Source organism: Cyprinodon tularosa, unplaced genomic scaffold (assembly GCF_016077235.1).
Source record: "Cyprinodon tularosa strain WSP-4 unplaced genomic scaffold, ASM1607723v1 ctg37, whole genome shotgun sequence".
Classification (NCBI taxonomy): domain Eukaryota; kingdom Metazoa; phylum Chordata; class Actinopteri; order Cyprinodontiformes; family Cyprinodontidae; genus Cyprinodon; species Cyprinodon tularosa.
Window position 1 is genome coordinate 1,884,379 of NW_024039085.1, and position 21,873 is coordinate 1,906,251.

The 21,873-nt window shown below is 37.2% G+C and overlaps 4 protein-coding genes across 4 annotated transcripts; 2 read left to right on the top strand and 2 right to left on the bottom strand.

Annotated features, from left to right (window-relative positions):
• Positions 1-5: 5 nt before the first annotated feature.
• Positions 6-1,854, bottom strand: sprn (shadow of prion protein). Its single transcript, XM_038296350.1, has 2 exons — positions 1,722-1,854; positions 6-1,232 (listed from the first exon to the last, which is right to left on the bottom strand). The coding sequence occupies exon 2, from the start codon at positions 1,230-1,232 to the stop codon at positions 765-767; it is 468 nt and encodes a 155-aa protein (XP_038152278.1). The 5' UTR covers positions 1,722-1,854; the 3' UTR covers positions 6-764.
• A 1,307-nt stretch (positions 1,855-3,161) lies between these two features.
• echs1 (enoyl CoA hydratase, short chain, 1, mitochondrial) lies at positions 3,162-7,959 on the top strand. Its single transcript, XM_038296340.1, has 8 exons — positions 3,162-3,334; positions 4,194-4,391; positions 4,701-4,828; positions 5,683-5,782; positions 5,865-5,969; positions 7,197-7,316; positions 7,399-7,466; positions 7,558-7,959. Exons 1-8 carry the CDS (start codon positions 3,244-3,246, stop codon positions 7,621-7,623), a joined length of 876 nt encoding a protein of 291 aa, XP_038152268.1. The 5' UTR covers positions 3,162-3,243; the 3' UTR covers positions 7,624-7,959.
• Positions 7,960-10,554: 2,595 nt separating this feature from the next.
• fuom (fucose mutarotase) lies at positions 10,555-18,152 on the top strand. The gene is made up of 6 exons (XM_038296351.1): positions 10,555-10,724; positions 10,846-10,914; positions 10,988-11,058; positions 11,977-12,075; positions 12,154-12,227; positions 17,938-18,152. Exons 1-6 carry the CDS (start codon positions 10,640-10,642, stop codon positions 18,002-18,004), a joined length of 465 nt encoding a protein of 154 aa, XP_038152279.1. The 5' UTR covers positions 10,555-10,639; the 3' UTR covers positions 18,005-18,152.
• A 1,544-nt stretch (positions 18,153-19,696) lies between these two features.
• On the bottom strand, positions 19,697-20,911 carry si:ch211-217g15.3 (uncharacterized protein LOC368914 homolog). The gene is made up of 4 exons (XM_038296335.1): positions 20,808-20,911; positions 20,673-20,727; positions 20,538-20,575; positions 19,697-20,450 (listed from the first exon to the last, which is right to left on the bottom strand). The coding sequence occupies exons 1-4, from the start codon at positions 20,813-20,815 to the stop codon at positions 19,793-19,795; spliced, it is 759 nt and encodes a 252-aa protein (XP_038152263.1). The 5' UTR covers positions 20,816-20,911; the 3' UTR covers positions 19,697-19,792.
• Positions 20,912-21,873: the final 962 nt, after the last annotated feature.

The following is a 21,873-nucleotide window of genomic DNA, read 5'->3' on the forward strand; positions in this document are numbered from 1 at the left end:
GTCGGTATGATTCAAACTGTTTATTTATTTGCCGAAAGAGTGATACAAATCCTTGTATTTGATATGTACACGTGTTGCAGACTATATTAGAGTGCACTTATAGCGATGGAACAGTCTGTTGCTCCTGAGAGAGATACTTGGGAAGGATGGACACAAGAGGAAAATGGGAAAAAGGAGTAATGAAGAGGACATCTGCTTGATTATATTTGTGATGCATCTCAAACCAACGATAAAGGAAAGTTGTAAAGGGAAATGTTTTGTCTAGGACATAAATTATTCAAAACACCTATATTTTTGTGGATATAATAGTTGTGCAACATACCTTAAAAAAAAGCAAAGGTTCTCATTCAGTAAGAGCGATTTAATTTTAGACCGGATTATGCTGGTTCCCACTTGATTTCAGTTTGTTATTCATGTGCCACCAAGAGGTTTTATCATTGGATCAAAGTCTGCACACCCCATAAAACTGTAGGTGAGGTGTAGAGCACTGAACACAGTCTGAGTTGACTTTGCATTTTTCTAGTGCTATATTAAATGTTTTGTAAGCAAAAATAAAATGGCAGTATAGTAATAACTGTAGGAAAACAGTTATATTTGGCTCTCAGTTATAGAACATTTTGCATGGTTCACTCCTTACAAGATAAACTGTGTGAGGGAATGCTTGTTTCCACTGGTATAAAATGACAGAGTAATGTATTTTTTTACTGAGTCCTTCCACTTTGGGCTTATGATCAGGAATGTATCATAAAATACGGGTTTTATTTTTACAGTATACAGTCCAACGCCAGTCCATACTTTGTGGAAACTGTTGCAATAATAACATGAACAACATTGGAGAGAAATGATCCGTTCTGAGTTGAGCTTGACATCAGTGCATCAAAGTAATTGGTCCTGTTGTAGTAATCCAGCTGCTCGTCGGAGCTGTCCGTGTTGCTGCGGCGGTAAGCGGACGCGTACCATTTGTCCGCAGTTAAAGCCACCGCGGCTCCGGCCGCAGCAGCGCTCGCCACCCTCACCGGTGACGATCGTCCAGCGACCCTGAAGCGAGAGCGCGTCCCACCGTAGGCTCCTCCTCCCCGGTAGGTGCCTCCCGTGGAGCTGCGCGAGGGGGATCCACGAGAGGAGCCCCGGGAGCCTCCACGACCTCCTTTAGAGAGCGCAGGCTCACACAGGAAGGCGGAGATCAGCAGGCAGGTCCAGCATGCTGCGACCAGCTGCTTCATTCCTGACATCTGTGCAAGAAAAATGGAGTGAGATAATGAAAATCCAGGACTCAGGGTGGATCAGTGATGATCTGAGGTGCTGTGAAGCTAAATACTCCTGATCAACAAAGAAAATGAGCATGCATTACACCTGACACGTCTCCTACATGCAATAACAGTCATAGTGGGGGATTATAAAATGATAATTAAAAAATGCAGACAGTCTTTCTGATAATAGGCCTCCATTTAAAATAAATGCGCTTTTACGTCCATTTTAACCTATTTTCTTTGAGTGTTTAGTGCATTTGGTAAAAAACAAACAAATAAATAAAAATTACAAGTGTGTCGATTGTTAAATATAATTCAAATGGACGGATGTATCACCTATGATGCGCGCCCCTCTCCTAAATTAGCCTAGATGAGCTTCTCCCACAGGGACGGTTTATCTTTAAAATGAATGCAGCCACATGCAGGGAAATAATGCGTATAATAATAATAATAATAATATATAAGGCTTACCTTATCGCTTATATCCTTGCTGATGTGGCCCACGGAGAAAGAGCGGATTGTCGTGGATGGAGAGGCGCGTCTCCCCAGACGAAGCCGTGAACGCGCGGCGCGCTCATCCACACACGCATTAACATGTTTTATCTCTTTGTGTATTTCATTAACCCTTAATCCTATTCAAAGCTGATTTTTTATTTATTTTTTTAAGCAATAGCATTAAAATACATTTATTTAGGTTACCTACCGTGGGGAAATTCAGTTGTATCTGAAGCAAGAAGGAAAAACCTTTGTATAGCCTACTGTAAAGTTATTATGATTGTGTACTCAGATTAAAGGAACTGTGCAATTTAGCTGGAATGTTTGAAAATGAATAAACGCTTATGTAAAATTCAAACTGCGACAGATTATTTACAAAATACAATAAGATGGAAATAGCATTATAACTGATGGAGCTTGTTGATAGAAATAAAGAAGAAGCAAGGATCTGGCATAATAATAATTTGTACTTCAAAGATGCAGTCTGTCAGTTAAATATCTCTCAGGTTCTGGTGGAACAGTCTCATAATAATACAGTAATAATGATTAAACTTTATTGATCTCAGACTGGAGAAACATTTTCCAACAATAATCCTAAAAAAAAGCTATAGTCTTTCCTTATATCCGAGTATAAAGCTGGTCTTTTTGATAAGCTTATCTGTTCCCTCTTATGGAGGACCAATCCTGCCATAATTAAAAATAAATACAGAAATAAATAAATGCTCCAAAAATAAATAAGCATGCAATAATTTGCCCTCAACAATACAATAAATAAATAAATATAGGTAGAAATTAAATTATACAGTGACACATAAATGTATATTTCTTTTAATTAGCTTGTTTCTTTTTTCACCTTTGTAATAATTACCTTATTCATTTGTTGTCTGTAATAATCTTCAGCTTGATCCATTTATTACTTATTTTTTTAAGTTTTTACTTATGTGCATTATATAATATTTTGTCTGTATTATCCTTTCTTTGTATTTTTTTTACCCTATTTATTTCTTCTATGCTATTTATTTCTGCCTCTCGTATTTACATTTCAGTCTGCATTTCTGCCTCATCATGCAAATAAATAAGGTAATTATAAGGTAATTAATTATAAGGTAAATATTACAAAGGCGAATAAATAAAGAAGCTAATTAAAAGAGATATGTACATTTATGTCTCACTGTAACATTTGTTTATTGTATTTTGGGTGGACAATTAATTGTATGCTTATTTATTTTTTGAGCATCTATTTATTTCTGTATTTATTTTTGATTATGGCAGGATTGGTCTTCCATACTCTCTCGGCTGTAAATAAATGTATTCTCCAACAAACTGCGCCATGAAAGAAGTTTAAACGGCTGCATGCACTTCCGTCCAAAAGCACTAGGTGGCGGTAAAGTAATTTCTTTTAAACATACCACCACAATTATCAAACGACAAAGAAGAGATTGCAAGAGGAAGGACTCGCTGACCAACCTGCTGCAAAGTTCAGTGTCGCTCCACAGCAATGGCGTTTTTGTGCAGAAACGCAGGATTAGTCCTGAGGTCCTCCAGAGCAGCGCCGGCTCTGCTGTCGGCTGCCCGCCTCTACAGCTCAGGTCTGTGGTCAGAAAACAGCCAGTGGTGCGAACATCTGGCCCCTACAGCACAATGTCAATAGGGTGATCTCCAAGTTCGGAGCGCATAAAAGGCCCTTGAACCTTGCTGTTTAATATTATTAGATTTATTTGGACGAACCGCTCTGTTATTTTAAAAGCATATTTTAGAACTCCCGACTAGTGTATCTAAAAAATAAAAAAAAAGGCTGCAGCTGTCATAGCAGCATGGTTTGGATTTTTTGCTGAAATAAAACTTCAGATTTTTTTGCAAAAGTAATTTTTTGTTATGAAAACGGTTTTAAAATATTGATCTGGTCATTTATTCTTCATTTATTGTTTAAATAATCCTAAGGAGGCCCGAACCATGCAGATTTTTACTCTTTAGTGGACAGAAATCTAATATATCAAGTTGGATATTGATATAAATGCTCATTCTTTACTCCTATTAAGTCGACTAACATTTGTTTTAATTTTGTTTTTTTTCTTACATTAACTTTATAATTTTTCAACGTTTTATCTCTGAAACCCAAGTGACCAAACTGTGCCAGAGGTCAGGGAATGTTCCCATTCATTTAAAGGACTGATTGTTCTCCTTCTTGGCGGATAAACTGTCTGATTTTTTTTGGATTTGATTACTATACTTTAACTTATTAATCACCAGATGTTTAAGTAAGACTGTATTCATTATGTTTAGTTATCTGTTGTTGTTTTTACCAAAGAAGCTGTTGGTAGGGGTGTAAATTCTCATGCCACCTTGTCTAGTTAATGGAAATATGGTAAAATAAAGGCAAACATGGTTTAACTTTGGGTCAGACGTGTTCTAGGTTGTCTTATCCCTGCTTTTTTCCTATTCACACAGGTGGTCAGTACGAGTATATTTTGGTGGAAAAGCGAGGCGTGCAGAATAATGTTGGCTTCATTCAGCTGAATCGACCCAAAGCTCTCAATGCTCTCTGTGACGGCCTGATGAGGGAGGTGGGGAAGGCACTGGACGCCTTTGAGGACGATCCACACATTGGAGCTGTTGTCATCACTGGCAGCGAGAGAGCCTTTGCTGGTATGGAAGCAAACGTTTTTTTTCTTCGGGCAGGTCTCTTGGATAAACGTGATTATAACAATGCATGTCAGAGAAGTATGATGCTTTTTATATTCTGGCGGGGAGTGGCGGCCTACTGATTAGGGTATAGATCCCACAGACTGCCACTCTGGGTCTCTGAGCAAGACCCTTAACCCCCTTATTGCTCCCCGGGTGCCCCATGATGGCAGCCCACTGCTCCCCAATGGGATGGGTTAAATGCAGTTAAATTTCTCCAATGTTAGTTCAATAATGTTCAGTTATTCTATTTTTATTGATTTCATTTTTCAGCTGGAGCTGATATTAAAGAGATGCAAAATCGAACCTTTCAAGAATGTTATGGTGGGAACTTTCTGGCTCATTGGAACAGAGTGTCCACAGTGAGAAAGCCTGTAATCGCAGCTGTTAATGGATTTGCTGTAAGTATCATGAACTTATTTGTTTCCTCCCTTTTTCTTTCTCTCTCAGAAAGAATCGTGCATGTAAATGCCCCAAGGCTTTAGGGAATTGTCAATAAAAGCAGACTACATGGTGTATTCAGACTCCATCTCCTCAGCCCCCCTTAGTATCTGGGTAAAGCTCAACCAGATATGGGAACTAAATACGTCCCTTAATGAGGGCGCCATCAGAATAAGAATTTAGCTAAAATTTAATGCATATACTTTCTTTAATGTATGGATCTATATCAAAATAAGAACATTTTACATTCCTGTTGCTGCATTTATCAGTTTGCCTGAGTATTTTAAAAATTTTCTTTACAATTCATGTTTAGATGCTATAAAGCTGTTGTGCTTGTAAAGGTTTTCTCACTGAACCAAGTCTAATACTAATCAGTGCAAAGTAAACTACTAGACATTTTTTATGAACTTTAATTTTTATAATATTTAAAAAAGAACAGATCTTCAGAACCTAGAAGAGAGGTTCAGTTTTCTTTGATTCTGTCGTATTCATTTTGTCTTTACCATCTGCATTGTCAGGGGAGGAAGCAATGAGAAACAAAGTGGAGAAATCTGAGAGACTGAGACGTAGTTTCAGGGTCATAGAGTCCAATGTTATTCTGTTCATATACCAGCTTTTTGGATTATTGCATAATGGTACTCTAAAGTAGTTCATTTTTACACCTTCAAACCTGTATATACACATTTATATTCAGTAGATATGTGTATTTGGGGGATTACAGCACATTCTGTACATTTCCAACCCAATCATTGCACTGTGCAGGTTCCACATACAGAGTGTGATGGTCTTCCCGTTGGTTCTGTTTCTATTGCAGCTGGGTGGAGGCTGTGAGCTGGCCATGATGTGTGACATCATTTATGCTGGAGAGAATGCCCAGTTTGGACAACCAGAAATCCTGCTGGGGACCATTCCTGGTAAGGACCTTTTTTTTTTTTATTCCTGGGCAGACATTACAGCCCTTTAGCTCTGACGCTTTATTACTGTTTTCACCTGCAGGAGCGGGTGGCACCCAGCGCCTGACTCGGGCTGTTGGCAAATCCTTGGCAATGGAAATGGTACTAACAGGAGACAGGATTAACGCTCAGGAGGCCAAGCAGTCAGGTAATGGTAACAGTGTTTCATCACTGTAGTGTAAAGATGGACCAACCAGTATAAACTTTTGTTTGTTGGTTTTTTGGTGTCAAACATTTTTTTTAGAGTTTGATCACACAAATGTAATTTTTTTTACTAGTTGATTTTTGTAGCATTTTTTATACCACCTAGGTGTATTTTGGAAGCTTACATTTCCTTAATTTATTTATGAAATTACTCTACAACATAAAAAAAAAGAAAAAGTAGAAATTATTGCCTGATTAAAAGCTGATTTACTAAGCAGTAGTAAAACCAATGATTGTGCAATTATGACATAAGTTTGTGATGCTAAAGGTTCTCAAAATCAAGGGAAACCTGTGAGGATCAGTTTTTGTTTGAATCAGAGCTATTTATGCTGACAGTTTCAAATGGATAAACAGTTATAGTTTACAGTTAGTAATAAAAGTTATCACACCTCCAAATGTCAAGAACTTGTGTGTGAAGTAATATGGAGAACTTCAGAAATAAACAGTTAAAAACACGAAGGTGTCTCAGATATTTGCAAAAGAATGTGCTGAGATCAAAGGAAAAACCAATATAAGTATAAAAAATAAACCTTGAATATTAATGCGTGCGTAAAAACAAATCGTTACAATTTCAGAGTTTACTAGAAGAAAAATTAAGTCATAAGGAACAAATGTTTCCGGTTCTTTGATAGGAAATATCAAATATCATTCAGTTAATAGGTGTTCTGCTTTAAAGTTTAACTCATCCCAAATCATTTTTTTTGCAGACAAACTGGATCTGTTGGCTCTATTTTAATCTTATAGTACAAGTTTTTATATTGTTAAATGAACTTATAGAGTTCTGTTCTTAAAATCACCTCATTGCTGCCCTCTTAGGATTGAATTGCGACTGTTATATTTTCCTATTGTTTCAAATACTACTTGCTTTATTGATCATAGCCCTGCGTCATCGCTAAGTCAGCAACTGTTAAGGCTCAGACCCACTGGCCTCCCCAAAGGCTTCCTCGACCTCCAGGGTGAAGGATATAACAATCCCTCCGCCACCTCACCACTTGGGGTCTTTTTACCCCAACTGCTTTTGTGACATTTTTCTATGGGTTTTTCTTTTACATTGGGATGAGTTGCACTTCAAGGAAACTTTCTTTTATGAATCTAAATGACTTCCAGAGAAATTGCTGGTATCCTATGTGCTTCATGGCAAGCTGCCATGTGTGATTTTGTGTATTGTCAGGTTTGGTGAGTAAGGTTTATCCAGTGGACCAGCTTGTGTCTCAGGCTGTTCAATGTGGAGAGAAAATTGCAATAAATTCCAAACTGGTCTCGGCCATGGCTAAAGAAGCTGTAAATGCAGGTACGTAGTGAGTGTTATTCTCATAATGTTCAGTTATCTACTTTTTCAGTTTTTGCTAATATATTCCTCTGTGCCGCTGCAGCTTTCGAACTGACTCTGGCTGAAGGGAATCGCTTGGAAAAGCGTTTGTTCCACGCTACCTTTGCAACGGTTAGTACAATAGTGTCTTTGGAGTCAGGTATGAATATTAACCTCGTCGCTCAGAGTCAACTAATTATTCTTAAATCGGATTTTCTTACAGGATGACCGTAAGGAGGGCATGACAGCATTTGTGGAGAAAAGAAAAGCCAATTTTAAGGATCAGTAGATAAGAAAAAAATCACCAATAATCAGGAGGTTTCTGGTATAAATTGATCTCTCCCTCACTAACGGTGCATTGTGTGGCACTATAATGTGGCAGAGCAAACAGGCGAAATAATGAGGTGTAGCTGAAAATCACAGCCTTTTGGGGCAGAGTGATGAAATGAAATGCTGTCTTGCATCAGGAGGTTGAAATGTAATGTGGATTCCATAATTGTTTCATAGTCTGTGTGTTCAGGAAGGATAACGACAGATGACTAGTTTGTTTTAATTTTGCCTTTTCACTTTTCAAATGTGTATACCATTTTGCAAATAAAAAAACAAAAACCAATCTAAACACTAATAACTGATGTTTTTTTTTCTAAAAATTATAATAAAAGCTATAGGTGATAAATTTATGTGTTTACCTCATTTTTCTTAAGTATAATTTCAGCTGTAATAAGGAAACGATCATGAACTTCTGCAACATCTGCTGTAGACCACTTGGGTAGAAGTTGAATTTCAGTTCTCTAAGGAAACAAGTAATAAGCAACATCTCATGAAAGTCCTATGAAAATATGAGTAAACAATCACATTAATGTTTAAAGTGCTGTGATCATTACTCTGAACTTAAGAAAACTGATTTTACTTGTAAAACTCAGAAAGCTTTTTTTTCTCATTTGAATGTAAAGATGCATTTAAACAGGATCTCCCAATGAAAATCAAAACCACAAACAGAAATGTCCTAAAGTAGAGTAGAAAACAACACAGAAGATATTTTGCTACACTATTGACAAGCAAGCCTCTTTATAATAAAAGTTTAAAAGAAATTATTTGTCCTTCACATTTTCTTAATTCTATCTGTATGTAATTGAAAATGTAACCCATGACCTGTTGTTCATAAACAGCATTACTAAGTAAGTAGTGTAAATTATGAGTAGCTAAAGTAAAATTCTAAATTTCTTTCATAAATTCACAGTCAGCTGTTCTATGTTAACTGTCATTATGTTCATACATTAATGTGTTTAAATATGTAATTAAGTTAAGTAGAAGGAAATATTTATTTGAAAAAGATGCTCAAGATACAAAGATTAAAGGAGACTTGAGAGGATTGTACAGTATAGCCAGTGAAAGATTCTGGAGAGAACCACTGTGGTTGCTCGATGCTCATTGCTTCATGCTTTTTTGTGTTGATGAATTTTATAGATTTGCTTTTTTTATTTTCGGGCAGAACCAAGAACCAAGATCTGATTTAATATTTCTTATTGATTTTTCCTGTTGCCTGGTCTGACCTGAACCCCATAGAGAATCTTTGAGGTTTTGTCAATTATTGGATAGGAGTTTACATAGCATTCATGGTGTATTTAATACCTGAGCAGAGCCACAGAGATTAGTGTTTAAACTACATTATTTAAAATTTCTTTTTTTATATAAATAATGAAATAAACTAACTCTTAAGTGTATTTGTGTGTACCTGCATGCTATACTTAATGTTGTAAATAGGAAATCATTTACCAACTTGTGAACATTTGGCTGTTTCTAAACATTTTTGTTGCTTGAAGAGATCCTTTGCACAGTAACTGCAGCACTGATCCTTAAAGAGAACACCAGAACCAATTTGGTTAACATTCTCTTTCTGTTGCTGCTCCAATCATCAGGAGGCATCTTTCCTCCCTTTGATCTTCACATGGCGGCGCCTCATATCCTCACAAGGAGGTGGTCTAATTGTTTTGGTGGGGAGGGTTATTACTATTATTCCGTATTCCCCCTGGATGTTGCTCACTTGTCAGCTCCTCTCACAAAACATTTAAACGGAACTAAAAAAAATCGTCTTCTCCCTCTGCAGGAAAGCACAAAAATCCACTGAGAGGAGCAAAAAAGGAGCCTCTCTTTGAGGCTGCCGAAAGGTCAAAATAATAAATGTAGACTCAAATGAGGCTCTCAGCACACACAAAGGGGGCAAAACGTAGCAATTTGGCAGCGCAGACTCTCATAGCGTGATAAACTCATTTAAAGAAGCCAAGATAAAGCAAGAGCAGCATGGGTCCATAGAGGGAGAAGGGACTCTCAGATTTGGCAGACAGGCCTGACTCCTGCACTGTTCCTTTTCTCTGCACAGCAGCCCCAAATCACCTCCCCCCAAAGTAACGTATATTTTGTAATAACACAGCAGCTATGAGGCTTAGTAACATTGCTGTTTTGTGTTTTTTTTACTTTTATTTTGTTAATGCTGAAATGATAAGCCACTGTGAAAAATGTGTAATACAACCCAACGGGGCATAAAGCGACTTTATGTAAACATCAGACCTACAACGAGCTTAAGTGGAAAAAAAGATTAATTAATTAGCTGTGTGTACCCTTGCATACATATATATATATAACCTGTCCCTTGTCACCCGAGAGAATTTAGTAATTAAAAAATAAGAAAAAGCTTGTGTGTATAGGAGAGAAAGGTAGTTAGAATTATTCCCTCAATTATGCTTTGCCCTGGATCCTTATACAATCTTGAGCTGGGTCTGTCCCTCCCTAAATGTGGTTTTCTTTGATGAACTTATTCTTGGACTCTAGATATAGAAAGGTTTTGATCAGGTGCAATTTTCATGAGACAGACTTTCTGATTCAACCAACTATGAAAAAATTGAATGGAAAACTATCTTGTCTTGCCAATTTGAAGTAAATTGCCCTGTGTTATTTATTATTAATAAAACAGCACAATCGGAAGATTGTTCAAAATGAAAAATATATTGCTACTATAGGAATATTTGATTAGGATTTGAGATTTTGCATCTGAATTAACAGTTTTCACACTTATTTAGCAGAATTTCTGAAGAATTTAGATTACCCTTTTCTGTATCTAATAAATAAACATCTGTCTGCTGAGTACAAGATATTTTTTTAAAGATAAGATTTATTTATTTGTTTTGCTTGTGATTCATTTTCTGGCCAGCAGGGGCTTAGAAACTAAACTAAAGGCGGAAGTAATTGAAGGGAAATCCTCTCGGTTCACTTCAGTCATTCTGGTTCTGTACTGCTCGGATGGTAGGATGGTGGTTCTGAAAGGGATCCCCTCTGTTTTGTCCCCTGATCTGCTGTATGCTCTCGCCAAAATGGGCCACGGGGATGAACTGGGTATGATCCATAGCTCTATTCATATCCTCAGTGCTTGAGCGCTGTAGTCTGAACTAATATGCAACATGGAGCCATTTTATGTCAACACTACTGAACAGCTTTCATGTTTTACTTTCTGCAGTTCTTGCAGATGCAAATTTCCCTACATCTTCTATTTGTGCATGTGGCCCTAAAGAGATAAGAGCTGATGGTAAAATAAAATAAAAATCAAGCCAGAGTATATAACCATTTCTTACTCTAATTCTGTCTCATCCTGGTTCCAGGTTTGGGAATCCCACAGCTTTTAGATGCAATTTTAAAGCTGTTGCCCCTGGATACCTATGTCCCCAGCCCGGTACAGGATCCACACACGCATGTCAAAATTAGATGTTTTGTTATTATAGTGCCTTTTAATTTTTTTTTGTTTTTTGTTGCAGCTTTATTCCAAATTGAGTTAATTAGATGTATCCTTCAAAACACTTATGCAAAATATTACCAACTGAAAAAAGTTTGAACAATGAGCTTTTGATCAGTGTTTACAGCCCTAATGTTGTCTTGAAAAGCCTGTATAAATTCTCAGTCATCCAGGTCCTGGCAGAAATTAAAAAACAGTTTTAAATCAGAGGCAACTTCAAATTTCATTTAGTTTTGTGAGTTTTTTTTTAAGACCTTCAACACATATCCAGGAGACCTTTGTCAGTTATCTTGTCTCGCACTAGAGCAATGTGTAGTTGGAATGCTGAGTTTTTTTTTTTAGCAACATTGGAGTCCATTCTCCATCCAGATCCAAATCCAAGACTCACCCGTTGTTCTCCTGGGTTGTTGAAATCTTTTATTGTGTATGGGTTATGTGTTTGGTCTTTTGAATCAGGATAAATTGGTTTGTGTAACTATTTTGGAATTAGCTCCAGGACCGAATACGTAGCCATACCACTGCAGCATTTCACACTCATGAAATTTTTGACCAATCACGCAATGTTAGACAAAGAAGATCAAAGACCACACAGGATGCTCCATTACATATCATGTTAAAAAGCAGAACTGACCAATCAAGTTGTGGAAATAGCTGCAGGATGACAGTGGAACAGGATGTACCTGAGTTAACTTTGAGTGTGTTTGAATGTTCTATCAATTTAGAGATATAACATTAATAAACTTCAGGAATATTTTAATTGATTCCATTTGGAATAAGGCTGACACCTCAACAAAATGCACAAAAAAAAAAAAAAAAACTTTCTCTTTAGTAATTCAACATAATATGTGTTGCCAACAGGCAGCGGTCATGGATCTGGTAGACAGTGACAAACAAAGATGTCTAGCTGTCCCTGTGTGGGAAACTTACTCACAACTCCTCAGCCAAGCAGGCTCTCAGGTATTAAAGACTATATCACTTAATGTGGATGGACAGAATGTTAAATAGCAAAGAGTTCTGATTTTCATTTACTTGCAGAGTCCTTTGGAGAAAGTGGAAAGATTTTCTTTCTACGAACGAGCCAAGAAGGCCTACGCTGTTGTGGCAACCGGGTATGTATCTGCTCAGCCTTAACTTAAACATACTGACAGGGGTTTCCTACCAGAGTCCAAAAAAGCACCCTGCATGTTATAGATCCTGAGTATTTTATCGGGTTATGCAGAAGTTTTCTAATGACCCAGTCATTGAATTTTAGTTTGATGAACAAGAAAACATTGTCTTCACAGTAGGTAGAATGTCTCGACAAGGGCTGCAAGTGAATATGGAAAAAAATCAAATAAATAAATGACCATTATTCATGGGTGTTCTGGAGCGCTGCATAAGTTCATGACTTGTCGGGTAATGATGATTATGAGGAAGGGTAAGGATCAGCCTGCAAACACAGAGAAGAGAAATCAGAGAAGTTTGTTACTGATTGCAGCTGGGACCACAGTTGCCACTTCCCTGCTTTGCTGATTAAGAAGAGAGAACTATTCTCCGGTCTTTTGTTTACCCAATGAAGAGTTAAACCACTCACACAACAGACAAAAAGTGCTGTGGTCAGATGAGACAAAATACAAGCTGTTTGTAGAGAAATTCTGAGCATACCCCAAGCACAATATCCACACAGTCATGCATTGGTTTCAAGGGCGTAGGTTTGATTTGAACTTTGGTAGGGACACATTGGTCTGGTGTCATTGGTGCTATGCAATATGCATGCCCTTTTTTATGCTCGATGTGAGCATCCGTACTGATAAGAGGAATTCATTGTTAAAAGAGAAAAGCAACATTTTGCTCCATTAATAAAAATGTTATAAGCTCTACACTCATTAGATGCTGTTTATCAATGTTTGAAGTATCACCGGCTCTGATGAATGTGGAATTAGGACTGTTTTCCACTTTGAAAACGGTTTCCTTTGAACGACTAAGAGAGAAGGTAAATACAGTATTTTCTTCTGAAGATATAGAATTGTGCAGAGTTAAACCCCACTCTAATATTTGTACCTACTATTCTCTCTCTGTATCAAACAAAATAATACATTCATTAAGATATTAACTTCACTATAAAAGTTGAACATCTGGGCTGTAGTTACTCTGTGAAGCCAATTTCATGTATTTCATCTGGGGCTGAAAAAAATGAATCATATTAATTGATTATTTCAATAATCGTCAACTAATTTAGTAAGTGATTCATCATTAACTGGAGTATAGAGACTTTAAAACACACAGTAATATAAATGTAAAATGTGCCTTTCCCCACAGAGCAACCCACTTAGATCAGTTATTATATCAAAATTGTAAAAATAAAAACAAAAAAATGAAAACAGTAATATCAACTTAATATCGGTAAAAAGCAAACCCTCACATTTTCTTTTTTAGGTGGCTGTGGCTAAGAATCAGAAATGTTGATGGCTTACAGCCTTTATTTGCCCATTTTTCCAGCAGTCTTCAGAACTCCTGGCTGACTCAGAATATTTCGTTTTATAAAAGAAAAAAAAAGGTTTTTGTTTTTTAGTGTACATGATATTAATTTTTTTTTAATCGGGACTAGTTTTGTAGCCTAATATTAATTGTAGTAACCGCTGCATTCTAGTGTGAATAAATTTTCAATGTTGCGCTACAAGCACACGCGGACTAGAAAACAGCCAATCAGAGAGAGAGAAGGCGGAACTTAAGGCAGAACAACCAATGAGAGTTGAGTTAAACAGCGCAGCACAGTTCCATGCGCTGCTACATGAAAGGGACAGGAGAGACCAGGCAGAGGAGCTGCGAGAGGAAAAGAAGCAACTGCTGTAAATTATTGTTGCTCACATCCAATTATTGGTAGGGACAATTAGGTCGGTTCAAAATTTTTGTATTTTGGTAATTATGGTCCCTATGCAAACCTACGCCCATGATTGGTTTGTTGACTTTATCACACTGAAGGGTCCAACGAATACTGCAGTGTTTCAGAAGCTCTGAGAATCTTCTTTCCTGAGTCAGAATGGGAATAATTCAAGGTGATGCATACGTCTTCCAACGTGATAATAGTGTGAAATGTGAAGCCATAACAAAGAAGTAGCACATTTTGGTCATAGAGTGGTCGAGCCTTCCTCCTGACAGTAGTTCAACAGAAACTTTGTGGAAGAATATGAATTTAAAATATTTGGTGCACTGAAGATGGATGGACAAACTTCAATCATTTTTCCTCACAATAAAACAAAGAAAACTAGTAACTAGAAAAAGCTGTTTCGGAAAAACAGCAAAGTGGGAATCCTTTTTTTGCTGAATGAAAAAAGCTGAAATTAACTGCATAACATATAAAAATGTGATAGGAAGTCATCAGAAAGTACAAACTGCAGAAAACAATAATCTGAAGATTTTGTAGGGAAGAATCATCTGGCAGTAAAATGGCAGAAACAGACTCATCTTAAAAGCTGCACAGCCAAACCATACATGATATAAAAAAATGTGTTCAATGTGGACACTAGAAGGGTCTAAATGTAATGTCTCCCAAGTTTCTAGGAAATGTTCTAAAGAAATTTTGAAGGGGGGCACCTACTGCCCAGAAACATGTCAGGCCTGTTATGAATTAGCAGCAAACAGAAAATCTTAATTCCTGTCCAGAAAGAGAGCAGAATGAAGCCAAAGTTCACAGCCTTGGCTGAAAAGTATTAAATTAGCTGAATCAGAAAATAAATTACAAAGAAAAACTTGAATCTTATCTGGTTGAAGAAAAAATGAGTAGCTCAAGGATGGGAAGTAAAATGTTGAGGAAGATGGTATTGAATAAGTATCAAAATTTAGAAATTGTGGAAATGTCAAGACTTGGCAAAACAATTTGAAAATATTTAAAATGTGTCGGTTGATCAGCATAAAGTAAACAGTGTCATCATTTGAGGATTGAAAATCTACAAACCTATATGCAAGACTGACCATTAGAAGAAGAGAAAGGACAGAGAGAGAAGCTTATAAAAAGAGAGCTAATACCACTTAAGGAGCTGAATTTATCAAAAAATTTAACCTGCATGTTACGAGCCGCTGTGTTGATGACAGCACCGTTGGCAGGCTTAGGCTGCATGTTACGAGGTTAGCAGATGCTTTATTACAGTGTAAATCTTAGAACCTGATTAAGAAATATGCACTGAGGTGTGTGGTCAACAGGCCTTGGTAGTGTAATTTGAAGAAATTGGTTGAGTCTGGGTCATAGCTACGAGCCATACGGCACAATGAATGAGTGTATGTAAGGAAGAGGCTTTTATTTTGTAGAGTCCCTTTAGTCTTATTTCGAAAGTCTATCATGGATGTGTGTCAAGGGAAGGGTCATGCCCAGCAGTGATATAGAATCCATTTCTAAATATGAAATCACTGGTTTTCCATGTTATTGGGTGAATAGATGCTGTATTAGAGTGTAAATGGGAGACTTTTCTTGTGAAATTTGCTCTGTTGTATGTTTTGAAAAGGTCCCTAGAGTCTAATAGAAACAAGCTGGTAGAGTTTGGGTCATAATGCTGGGCCATTTGCATCAATTAATACACGAGTAAAATATGGAGGCTTTTATTTTGAAGAGTCGCTGGAGTCTTATTTTGAAAGTCTAGCAGGGTTGTGTGTAGAGAAATGGGTCAGACCCAGCAGTGATACTTGATGACTTTTCAATCGTTAAATCACTCTTTTCCCTTGTTATTAGGGCAGTAGATGAACTGGCAATGGGAGGCTTTTATTTTGAAATTTTCTGTGGGGTGTGTTTTAAAAAACCCCTAGAGTCTAATTTTTAAAAAAGTGGTTGAGTTTGGGTCATAATGTTGAGCCATATGCTGGGAACAAAAATATGAGTTTAATGTAGGAGCTTTTATTTTGAAGGGTCCCCGGAGTCTTATTTTGAAAGTCTATCAGGGTTGCATGTGAAGGGAAGGGTCATGGCCAATAGTCATATTGTATCCACTTCCTAATGTTAAATCAGTGTTGTCTCCCTCCATTAGATTAAAATGTGCTGTTTAAAGTGGCAGAGGTAAAATCCCTTTGAAGCTCGGTTACCTTGACAACGCTTAACGAGCCTGTCAGTGACAGAGAGAAACGCGCTTCACTTTCGTTCCTTTCCTCTCAGGCTTTTTTGAATGGGAATATCAGCTCCGAACAAACGAGTGCTGAAGACAAACTGTAAATGGTATCTAAAAAATTCTTTCAGTCTAAGCGAGAGCTATCCTTTGTCTCCAATTGGGGTAACTTTCATGGCTGTAGCTCATTCACAGCCTTAATGGGAAGGAGAAATATAAAGGTTTATAAATCCTGCTGGTCTCATTAAATAACGTGCAGCTCAATGGTAGAGCAGAACTCTCAAAAGCAAAACTTTCCCTCTGAACAAACGAGCGGTGAGCCAAAACCGTAAAAGGTATTCAAAACATTCTTTCACCGTGAGCGTCGGCAATCTTTGGACTACAACTGGTGTAACTTTCATATTTCTACAATATTTGGTCTAGGCGTGGTGACGATGTAAAAAAGTGTATAATTGTCAAAATCTTGATTTTGGGGTTCGGACAGATTTGTTACCCCCGAACAAACCTTTTTCCTAGCTAAACGATAAAAGATATCTACACACTTCCTTCAATGTGAGTGCTAGGAAGGTCTGAGGAACAACTTGCACAAGGCTCATGTTGCTAGGTCGAATGGTTCCCGAATGGGAGCGATACGAAAAAGTCTGTTTTTTTTTTATTTTCAGTTCAGATTTTCAGAGAGCTCTCATTGGATTTCTATGGGGGAAGTGTGGGCTTCTTCGTGGTCTGGGCCAAACTGTTGGAAAACTGTAAATCCCACACAAATGAGGGTTACATTTCCTGAATCCTGACAAAAATCCCTACGTTTTGATGTAAAATTTATCTAGATAGAGTAAAAAATGAGCGAGTGAGTTGAAGCTGTTCGGCATGAGTGAAATGTTTGAAAACGCTAGAGTGGCACACTAGCAGCTGAACATCCCGTCCATAGACTTCCATTATAAATTTGAAAATCTGTAAAAATTGTTTAAAAGTTTGAAGCTTCACTGAAGCAAAACTGTAAAAGTTAGCTGAAAGCCGAGTTAAACAGTAATAGCAGAAAGATACGGAAACATTTTAAAAGTTGAATGGTGTTTCTAGCTGAAAGTATGCTGAAGTAGTTAAAGGTCAAAGATAATGAAGTTTTAGCTGAATTTTGCTGAAATCTAAGAATTCTACATGCATTTCAATGGGACAAAAAAATCGCAGAAAAAGTTGAATATCGCGAAAACTACAAAAAATATCTTTACCAAAAGACATAGCACAATTCTCCTGAACAAGCTGAACGTTTTGATACCAAAATTGTTGAAATCGGTGGAAAACTGCGGGACTAGTTAGAGTCAGAAAAATTTTAAGTGAACAACAATAAGTGGGAATGCATAAGCATTCCCACTTGATTACTTGTTGAGTCTTTGACAGCACCTGAGTATGTGGCATGAACCAAACTCATAGCTATGCAATCCAACAGATTCAACTGGTAGCCTGACAGTGCAACTATATTGACATACATGCAGAATATGTGTAAATGCTTTTAAATCTTCAACACATTTACATTATTTACCATGGTGAAACAGTAAAAAATATCTTCAGCAAGCAAATGTGAACAATTTAAATTAATGATCTGTGGTTGAGCTCGGTGTTCTAGGGACCCACAATCAAAAGCTTTTTTTTTTAAGAATATGGTCTTCACTCTTTGAATTGAAAAGCTACACATCAGTCACTTCATGTTTTTTTTTAAAACAGTGAGTTTGATATTAACTTTTTTTTTTATCCCCAGGGAAACTGCTCTGTATGGAAACCTAATATTGAAGAAGGGAGTTATTCCTGCTGAGCTGCTGCATTGAAGCCAAACTACTTTTGATAGATGTTTTAATTTTGTATCGTTTTTGAGGAATCTAAGTCAAACATGTAATTACTTTCTGTTAAAAATGGTTAAAATAAGGAATCCACAGTGATCACAGAAATGACTTGCATCTGACAAAAGAATAAGAATAATAAGAAAAGAATAATAAGAAAAAAAAATTATGAAAATAATAAATGAAATGCCAGACATTGTTTTCCAACCATGCTTTATTGAATGATTAAAAACAACTAAACGCACAAAACAGGCCTGGACAAAGATGATATACTTTACCTAATAGTTTTTAGATGTTTTAAGGCAATAACTTCAGTCGAACAAGTCACGTAAGTGTCAATAACATTCTGCATCTCTCAGCAGGTATCTTGTCCCACACCTGATGAGCAAACTGCACATGTTGTCTGAGGTTTGAAGGGTGCCTGTTCTAGACGCCATGTTTCAGCTCCTTCCACAGATGCTCAAAAGAATTAAAGTCATTGCTCATAGATGGCCACTTCAGAATAATCCAATGTTTTCCTTTTAATCATTCCTGGCTGTTTTAGGTGTGTGTTTTGGGTCATTATCCAGTTGCAGGACCCATGACCTGCCACTGAAACCAAGCTCATTTCTCTCTATACACCATTCATAGTCTTTGGTTCTCATTGTACCCTGCAGAGACTCCAGTCATCCTGTTCAAGATGAAGCAAAGCAGCCCCAGATCATAACAGAACCTCCTCCATGTTTCACAGTACAGATAAAAAGAGTAGGGATTGATTTGCTTCGTTTTTGCGACTGTGACCATGGAACTTAAAATGTTATCTCATCTGGATATTTTCTCCGAAGTTTTTGTGGCCTGTCCACTTTGGTTCAAACAACATTGGAATTTCGATCTGACACTGATGTCCTTGAGCTTGAAGTCCACCTCTAATCTCTTAAAAAAAAATTATTCTGGGCACTTTTGTTAACATTTTAATTCCCGTTCTCTTTGATTTATCATCAGTTTGCGGCCACATCCAGGGATGTTAGCTGCAGTCCCGTGGAATTTAAATTTCAGAATATGTGCAACTGTAGTCACAGAAACATTGAGATGCTTGGAGATGGTCTTGTGGCCTTTACCTTTAACATGCTTGTCTATCATTTTCTTTCTAATCTCCTGAGATTTCATTAAGAGATTTCTTTCTAATCTCTTTCCTTTGCTTCCTCTGGTTCATGTTGAGTGTGGTACGGCCCATGTCGCCAAACAGCACAGTGACTGCTTGTAGCCCCATATATAGGCCCATTGACCAATTACAAGATAGTCAACAGTTGTGATGCAAATTTTTTTTTGTCCAGGCTTGTCTCATTAGTTTATTTTTTTTAATCATTTCATCAAAGCATGATTGAAAAGCAATGCCTATTTTTCCATTTCCATAGAATCTTTATTTAATATCACTTTTGTCAGATTCAAGTTATTTCTGTGACCATTATGGTTTTTCTTTCATTAAACCAACAATTTAGTTAACATGGGAAGATCATTTTTGATGTATTCTACTTTAATCAATGTAACAAAAATGGTCTGTTTGCTTTTCATGGTTCAAATCTGATCTTGTTTTAACCCTGTGCCTTTCTCATTTTCCTCTTTAAATAAAACCGTAAGCCTTTAATGACTGTGTAAAAAAACATCTCAACAGGAAAGACAAAATACACCAATACTAACACATAGGTGTTACTGTAAATTGTTTAATAGAATCAAATTACACTGATCCACATGTATGTATTACATCTGACATGTTTGCAATAAATGTTTAATCCTGAATCACTGGTGGTAGAGTCCATCCAGGTCCTCCTCTGGCTTGGTGTACTTCCTTTGAGAAGGAAGGACAGCAGGAGCTTCACGGACTTCTTGTTGAACCACTGGGAGGAGGAGTTTTCTATGATAAAGATCATCCAGATCCTCCTCTGGCTTGGTGTACTTCCTTTGAGAAGGAAGGACAGCAGGAGCTTCACGGACTTCTTGTTGAACCACTGGGAGGAGGAGTTTTCTATGATAAAGATCATCCAAGTCCTCCTCTGGCTTCAAGTACTTTCGTTGAGATGGCAAATCAACAGCAGCGCGAACCAGGCCTGGTTTAAGTGCTGGTAGGAGGAGATCTTTGTGGTGAAGGTCATCCATGTCTTCCTCAGGCTGAAGATGAATTCTCACCTCCCTCATTTGCTCCATCTTTGCAGGTGAATGTTGGTGCTCATTCTTCTTTTCAGCTTTTTGTTCAAATTTTCTGATCTGAGCTTGAAGGTCAAGAGTTGAAGGATGGTACATCTCATCCAGATCCTCCTCAGGCTTCAGGTGATGTTCGCTGATCTTCATGTTTTTCCAGATCTTCATACTGGGGTCAATCTCATAATGAATACCATCCATGTCTTCTGGAGGCTCCACCTCAGTTCCCCAGGCAATTTTCCCTTTTTCATCAAGGGACCTGTGATTTTAAAAAAAAATGCATTCTCAGCCTTCATCCTAGGAGTCCACATAATCATACCTTTAATTAGAGAAAATGTCAACTTACACAACCATTTTCTTCAAGAGTTCGTCTGACATTTTTTTCTGAAGAGGAGAGCAAATATTAGTCATCTATCACCAAAAAAAAAAAACTCTTAAAAGTTTTTATCATTTGATCTGAACAGCACCCATATATACTTACCATTGGCTTTGCATTAACACTGAATATCAGCAAAACGCTGAATATGAAAGAAATTCTGTACATAAAAAGACATTAAATTAATTAGAGTTCAAGCATATTCCAATAACTATTTTAAGAGATCTTTAACTTGCATACCGGATCATGGCGTCTACTTCTGTAGTCAGGTTTGTAATGAGGAACTCTCCCAGAGTTAACCCACAGTGGAAAGAAAAGGACCAAAGTCCCAGCAATAAACCTGCTGTGTTTTCTTGACCTTTGTAATCTCGTACCTTAGTGAAGTCAGCTGTAAGTGAGTCACCATTCTCTATCTGGTCTATACGGTGCATTAAAAACAGCCATTAAGCTGTTATTAACAGTAATGTGTACCAGTTGCCGGTCCCAAGCCTTCGTGAATTGTTAATTTTTGACACCAGCGCAGAAAAAATGCATTAGAAATTGTTATTTATTGCATCATATGTTTGTCTTTTACTATTTGAATAGTAGAACTGAACCATATCAACAGTGGGTTAGAAAACATACAAACATATACTAAACATGTTTACTGAATCACATGTACAGAAGAATAAAGTGTTATGTGTAAGTGTGTGATACAGGGAATAGAAATACCTTTTCATTATGTTTCTTTTAACTGTGATTAAAGCATAGTTTATTGGTACTTAGTTAATAATAGCAGCAGGTTTATAATGCAGCTGTCGTGTACCATCGTAACAAAGCAATTTCTGCTGGTTAAAGAAACAAATAGAGAACATATTATTTAACAGGTGGCAGTCAGCTGGAGACAGAAGACTCCACACTAAGCTGAGGCACAGATTGTACGGGTCTTTGTTATAAAAGAGAAGGAAAAACATAAAAGAAACTTCAGCTCACTAAAACAATAATCTGACACCTGATGATGAGCATCATTACTGTAAGAAAATCCCATAAAAGTCGCCCTGCAGCAGGGCTCTATTTGAGGCTAACCACAGCTCTGTCTGCTCACTAAGTCCTCAGTCAAATTCCCCCGACACTCATAACAGTTGGAAATCTAGGGTTTTCTAAATGACTAAAATTACCTCAATGATCTGCAATTAACTTAACTGATGCTTCACCAACATTCATTGAACACACATCAGACATCTAATGGAGTTTAGAGCAATAATTACACGGCACAAAGGAAGGACCTCCATAGAAGAACAGAGGAAAAATAATCTATCTTTCAACA

What these genes read in the sequence shown, in the direction of transcription:
- sprn (XM_038296350.1), bottom strand. Translation starts at nt 1,232, where the DNA reads ATGTCAGGAATGAAGCAGCTGGTCGCAGCATGCTGGACCTGCCTGCTG.
- echs1 (XM_038296340.1), top strand. Translation starts at nt 3,244, where the DNA reads ATGGCGTTTTTGTGCAGAAACGCAGGATTAGTCCTGAGGTCCTCCAGA. An exon ending in TGCCCGCCTCTACAGCTCAG is followed by an intron (nt 3,335 to 4,193) that starts GTCTGTGGTCAG and finishes CTATTCACACAG; the next exon opens with GTGGTCAGTACGAGTATATT. An exon ending in CCTGCTGGGGACCATTCCTG is followed by an intron (nt 5,783 to 5,864) that starts GTAAGGACCTTT and finishes TTTCACCTGCAG; the next exon opens with GAGCGGGTGGCACCCAGCGC.
- fuom (XM_038296351.1), top strand. Translation starts at nt 10,640, where the DNA reads ATGGTGGTTCTGAAAGGGATCCCCTCTGTTTTGTCCCCTGATCTGCTG. An exon ending in ATACCTATGTCCCCAGCCCG is followed by an intron (nt 11,059 to 11,976) that starts GTACAGGATCCA and finishes TGTTGCCAACAG; the next exon opens with GCAGCGGTCATGGATCTGGT. An exon ending in TCAGCCAAGCAGGCTCTCAG is followed by an intron (nt 12,076 to 12,153) that starts GTATTAAAGACT and finishes ATTTACTTGCAG; the next exon opens with AGTCCTTTGGAGAAAGTGGA.
- si:ch211-217g15.3 (XM_038296335.1), bottom strand. An exon ending in GTGTTAATGCAAAGCCAATG is followed by an intron (nt 20,576 to 20,672) that starts GTAAGTATATAT and finishes TCTCCTCTTCAG; the next exon opens with AAAAAAATGTCAGACGAACT. An exon ending in CTCTTGAAGAAAATGGTTGT is followed by an intron (nt 20,451 to 20,537) that starts GTAAGTTGACAT and finishes TTAAAATCACAG; the next exon opens with GTCCCTTGATGAAAAAGGGA.